The 6,305-nt window shown below is 46.0% G+C and overlaps 1 protein-coding gene across 2 annotated transcripts in view; it reads right to left on the bottom strand.

Moving 5' to 3' along the window:
* USP32 (ubiquitin specific peptidase 32) overlaps nt 1-5,567 on the bottom strand; it is a 244,747-nt gene extending 239,180 nt beyond the window's left edge. For both annotated transcript variants that reach the window (XM_074223514.1, XM_074223515.1), the window contains exon 1: nt 5,301-5,567. In XM_074223514.1, the coding sequence (XP_074079615.1) occupies nt 5,301-5,358 (58 nt within the window). In that variant the 5' untranslated portion in view covers nt 5,359-5,567. The remainder of the gene's footprint in view (nt 1-5,300) is intronic.
* Nucleotides 5,568-6,305: the final 738 nt, after the last annotated feature.

The raw sequence follows: 6,305 nt of genomic DNA on the forward strand, positions 1-6,305 counted from the left end.
TCCCCACCATTACTCTAAACTCTAAGTTTCATTAAATTCAGTGATCAAAACCTTTAGTAAGAAGGAAAGACCATCAAGATGTCATAAAATGTGAGGGTCATATGATACCATCATTATCAGGAATGTACTGATATTAAATGCTAAATATTTATTTGTTAAAATGCTATTATAACCTGTAAATCACTAAGAATCTAAATACTAAACTGTTAACTACTTACAGACACTATCTTAAGTCTCTCCCTGGTCCAATCTATCCACCACAAAGTTATCAAAATGATTTCTCTAAAGCACAGGACTATCATGTCACCCTCATCACCAAATTAATTGTCATGTCAGTTGAAATTTATTGTTTGGTTTGTTTTGGGTTTTTTTTAGGTTTTTGCAAGGCAAATGGAGTTTAGGTGGCTTGCCCAAGGTCACACAGCTAGGCCATTATTAAGTGTCTGAGGTCGCATTTGAACTCAGGTCCTCCTGACTCCAGGGTTGGTGCTCTATCCACTGCGCCACCTAGCTGCCTCTCAGCTGAAATTTATTAAGCACTAACTATGTGCCAGCTAATGTGCTAAGAGATTTACTGGACAAAGAAAGGCAAAAACAGAGTCTCTAACTTCAAGGAGCTCACATTTTAATGAGGGAGAAAACATTTAAAGGAAAGTAATCTCTAAGGAGAGGCATGAAGAATGGAAGAGAAACCAGAAGAGATTTCTTGCAAAAAGGTAGTAAGTATTTGAGCTGTCAGTCAAGTCAGGAGGCAGCAATAAGATAGGAGAGCATATCTAGCATGGGAATGCCTAAGAGAGCAGGTTGCCACTAAAATTTAGTGACTAAGGGAATCAGATCTGCACTTTATTTAAGAAAAATCACTTTGCCAAAAGAGTGAAAGAGGAATTGGAGAGAAAAGACAAGTCAAGGAGAGCAACTAGAGTGCAATTTCAATAGTCCAGGTTTGCAGTTTTGAGAGTCAATCAATATCAGTGTATCTAAATTCTGTAATGTTAAAAACACGAGGGGCAGCTAGGTGGCGCAGTGGATAGAGCACCAACCCTGGAGTCAGGAGGACCTGAGTTCAAATGCGACCTCAGACACTTAATAATGGCCTAGCTGTGTGGCCTTGGGCAAGCCACTTAACCCCATTTGCCTTGCAAAAACCATTAAAAAAAAAAAAAGGACTTGAAAAGATTGGATATGTGAAGTATATTCAAGTAAGGATTCAAGAATGACACAGATTGTGGAACATGATGGTATCTTCCACAGTAACAGGAAAGTTGGGGAGATGAGGAGGATTTGGGAGAGAAAATAAATGAGTTCTGTCTTAGACAGGTTGAGTTTGAAGGACCTACAGAGATGCCCATAAGACATCATTTCAGACCTGGACTGGACTTCATTAACAGTATTATTATGTTCTTTTAAAATTTTCAAAGACCATTAAATGTTACCTCATTTGACTCTGCCAACTACACTGAAAGGTAGGCACTAGTATTATCCCCATTTTATAGATAAGGAAACTGAAGGACAAAGGGTAGAATGAATTGCCAGAAATAAACCAGTAGTAGGTGAGACAGGATTTCAACCTAGGTAAATTTCACCAAATCCAATACATCAATGTGCTATTATTATACCTAATAAAAGACTCTGCTTGGGCCTTTCTTTGTATCCCTGGTGCATAGCATAAGATCCAGCACAAAACAAGTGTTTCATTCACCCACATATCCAATCCATAGCCAATGTTATCAAGCCTTTCTACCTACATGCCCTTTCCTAGTTCAGGTCCTTAATACATCCAGTCTGGACTATTGTAGTAGCCTTCAAACTGGTCTCCCTGCCTCATCACTCCCCAATCCAATACTTTCTTCACTCAGTCATCAAGATGATTCTCCTTAAAGTGTAGTCACTAACCAAGCTACCAACTACCTTTTTGGGAACTCCCAATGGCTCTCATCTCCAGGAGCACAGAAAAAATCTTCAGTTTAGCATTTTAAAGCTCTTCACTTCCCAGTGGTCCCCTCCTATCTTTCCAACTAACTTATACTCCATTCTTCCAAGTACTCTATGACCTAGCTACACTGACCTATTTGGCAGTTCTTGGAACACAACACTCCAAGTCATTGCAATGGCCCTTTCCAGGGACTGAAATACTCTGTCCCCTCACTCCACCCATTATTTCTCTTACTCCCATCAGTATTCCTCTCAAATTTCACTTTCTGCAGGAAGCCTTTTCTAGTTCCTCCAATAACTAAATATCCTCCATTTTCGTATTATCTTTATATATTGTTATATATCTTGAACGTTCCTAGATACTTATGTTGTCTCTCTCCACTACAACAATACTCTCCTAGAGAGCACGTGCTATAATTTTTGCTTGTATGAAGGATTTTTTTTTTACTTTTTAGTAGTTAGCACAGTATGGAGAACATAATAAGGCTTAATAATTGCTTATCTACTGATTGATGATAGATTATATGTAACAGATAGCAATGGTGTTCTGTATGATTACACCAAAAAGATAATATATGCAGAATACAATACTACCTTTATCTCAAGAAACAACAAACACTACTGCAATTTCATTTTTATCTGTACCATAAATAATAATAATAATACCATGATAAATCAAACAGTTTGTGCTTTCTTCTGGTGATGTTTCTCAGGTCACTTCTTAGATAAGAATGAAGGTCTTACAAAGATCTAAGTGTTCACGGGACATAATAGAAACAAAAACTTTTCAAATATGCCTTCTTACAGGCAGCTATCACCAGGTCCTGGATTCAGGAGGATTTGAGTTTAAATCTGACCTCAGGTATTTACTACCTACGTGACCCTGGGCAAGTTACTTAACTCTGATTACCTCCAAAAGAAGGATCTGTGATACAATAGAAAGACTTATGCTTTAAAATAAGGATCCTCAGAGCTAGGGGGCAGCTAGATGGTACAGTGGCCCCAAGTCAGAGGGACCTGAGTTCAAATCCAGCCTCAGACACTTAATAATTACCTAGCTGTGTGACACTGGGCAAGTCACTTAACCTCATTGCCTTGCCAAGAGGCAATATATATATCATCGGTGTTGTTAGCTTTAACATGCTTAATCTCAGCTAGTATGAAGATGAATAACTCAAAGCAAAATCAAACCTAGTGGTTAAGAAGCTTATTCAATTCACATGTAACATGTAGATGATACTAAGAAAAGTTATCCCCAATTATTACACCATACTTTCCCTCAAGTTCTTTAAAACTTCTATCATTTATAGAATACTTCTCTTTTAAAATCCCATTCTCTAAGATGAAGTTTAGTAATTCAGCATTTGGTTATGACAATGGTTACTTGTACCACAATTACTCTACAATCAACACACTATCAAATAAAGCAAAAGTGAAAAAAATCATGTATTCTGTGCAGTATCTAACTAAATTTATTTCTAATGGCTCTAATTATTGGCATAATGCTGATAGTTCATGTCAAACACAAAGAAAAATCTAACAAGATTTAACATAAAAAATAGTCTAGCATGTAGTTTAGATAGCTCATGTTTACAAGAAGAGTTCTTCAAACATTTTTTAACAAAAAAAGAGCAGCAGCTAGGTGGCACAGTGACTAGAGCACCAGTCCTTGAGTCAGGAGGACCTAAGTTCAAATTCAGCCTCAGACAGTTATAGTTACCTAGCTGTGTGACCTTGAGGAAGTCACTGAACTCCATTGCCTTGCCAAAAAAACCATATATATATATATATATATATATATATATATATATATATTTTAAAGAACCATAAAAAAGATTCAAGTTTCACAAACTCTTAGGCTAACTGAAATAACAGGAAAAGTGATACTACATAGTAATAAGTTGTACCATCCTTTAAAATAAAATCTACTTAAATGAAACTAAGATCCTCATTTACACGGTGAACTATTTCCTAAATTTTCATATATAGTATCATTTAAAATTCACAGATGCTTCAAAACAAAATTCAGAAATTGTTATTAAAAACATATCCTAATCAAGATAATTTGCCTTCTGTCAAAAATTTGCCTACTTTCAATCCAATAATTCAATCTTTCAGCACTGGAAGTAAGGCATTAAACTGGATGGGTGATAGTTGAATAAAAATCTATTGGGAGCTCTCTTTTAAAAATGCCAAGTATCCTATGGTCTTCACACCCTCAAACTTGAGAAACAATAGATTTTCGAATGAACCTACACATTATTCTCATCGATTTCCTTTTTCACTCCATGTAAGCTATTGCCTAATTGGGGTCAGACCTGTCAAGCTTCAACAGCATCCAGGAAATGACTACACTATTGGGGCTGGAAACCAGCAACAATTTGGAATACTTAGGTTGGGGGGGGGGGGGGGGGGAGAGTGAGATTGAAGTTGTTTATTAAGCTAAAGCATTAGTTCAAAAGCAGCTCTTTACTGTTTTGACCAACAAAAAAATGCCCTGGTGTACAATGGCATCCCTGAAGTCGTTCTCCACTTTCTCACATATTTGCAAAAGTTCATTTTTAGTCAGATTAACAAATGTTTCCCATTTGAAATCACTTTGCATTTTAATTCAAATGTTATCTGTCCTCGGACACTAACTGTAGGACCCAGAAGGATAGCTGTTGTCCTATCTTAGGAACCTGTTAACAGTCATCATTATCCAACACGCAAAATGCTAAGTTATTGCCATACCTTTTACCCTCCCCAAAAGAAATCTATTAAACAAGTGAGGGGAAATATAAACACAAAAGCCAAGCCAAGAGGAAAAAAAAGCCACCAGGAGGCTATAAAGTGAGCAATAAGCATTTCTAGGTAAGCCGTGCACTACGGCACACAGGCGATGAAGGCAGGCCGGGGGCTCCGGCGCTCCGCTTCACACTGAAGCCAGGGAAGGGGAGGCCAAGAAGCGGCGGCGCGAGCCGCCTGGCAGCGCGGCATCAGAAGCCAGGCTCGGCCGGGCGCGGCCGGCGTCCGCGGCGGCGTGGCACCCAAGCCGGGGCCCGGGGCCCGGGGCCCGGGGCGGCGGCGGCGGCGCTCCGGCCTCGCCTCACCTCCGGCACAACTTCATTTCAGGGTGGCCCCGCCAGCGGCGAGGAGGAGGAGAGTGCAGGGAGATAAGGGCCCTGGGACACGGGCTGCTGCCAGCAAGGATAAGAGAGGGCTCGGCGGGATCCCCGGGCGCCGCCACCCGGGCCGGGGAGCTCGGCAGCCCCCTTCCCGGGCCCCGACCCTCGAGCCGAGCCCTCCTCCCGGCGGGTCCGCGCCAGCCCGGGGCGACTCGGACCCGCGCCCGCCGCCTGCCCAGGCCCGGCCCGGCCCCTCACCTCTCCTCAGCGCCTCCTCGTAGCTGAGGAATCCGATCCGTGACTCCTTGGCGCCCATACTCCCCTCATCCCCTCGGCCGGGGGTCGGAGCCTGAGCGCGCCCCCCGTCCCCGCGTCCTCCTAGGCGTCGTCCCGGGTGACGGTGTCCTCGTCCGCCGTCCCGCCGCACCCCCGGGGCGCACCCACGCGAGCACACACTAACAAGTGCGGCTCCTGGCCCGGCGGCTCCTCCCGGCCGCCGCTCCCGCCGCCAGCCCCGCCGCCGCCGCCACCGCCGCTGCTCTCGCCGCCGCCGCCGCCGCCTCCATGCTGAGTCACGTGACCCCGCTCCCACTCCCCCCGCCCTCCCTGCCCTCCCCTCCCTACTCCGCCCTCCTCCGCTTCCACTCCTCCCCTACGGCCTGCCCCCGCGCCGGCCCCGCCGGGGGTCACCTGACCCGAGGCTCGGGGATTGTTCCGGGGAATGGCCGCCTGGGCCGGGAGATGGGGGGAGGAGCGCTACGCCGCGCCCGGCCCCGCCCCGCGCGGAGGCGTAGAGGGCGGGGCTTAGGCGCCTCACGTGAGCTTTCGTCGTTCCCTCCTCCCCCCCTCCCGCCAATCAGAAGCCGAGCGGCTGGCTCGACCTCGGGCCGCGCCACAGAAGGCCGAGGAGGGGGCGGGGGCGAAAAATGGAGTGGGATTGGCTTCCGGGGCGGGCAGGTCGGGGAAGGGGAGGAGCGGATTGGAGGAAGGGGGAAGGCTCAAGGTTTCTCTCCGCCCCCTGGGCGGGGCCTGTGTGGGCGGGGCCGGTGTGCCGGAGATGGAGGGCGGCGGTTGAGCTGCGCACGCGCTCTGGGATAAGAAAGGTCGAAGGACGGGTCCTTGAGGGGAGCGGTCCCCCCTTCTCCCTCCTCGCTTGCCCTGGAAATTTCTGACGGAGCGAGCTGGGAGAAAAGGGAGGCTCGGTCTACGCCCCGCGGGAAGAGCGGGGCCCAGCCCGGCCTGGCCTCAGCGCCCGGCCCCCAG

Source organism: Macrotis lagotis, chromosome 2, assembly GCF_037893015.1.
Source record: "Macrotis lagotis isolate mMagLag1 chromosome 2, bilby.v1.9.chrom.fasta, whole genome shotgun sequence".
Classification (NCBI taxonomy): Eukaryota; Metazoa; Chordata; class Mammalia; order Peramelemorphia; family Peramelidae; genus Macrotis; species Macrotis lagotis.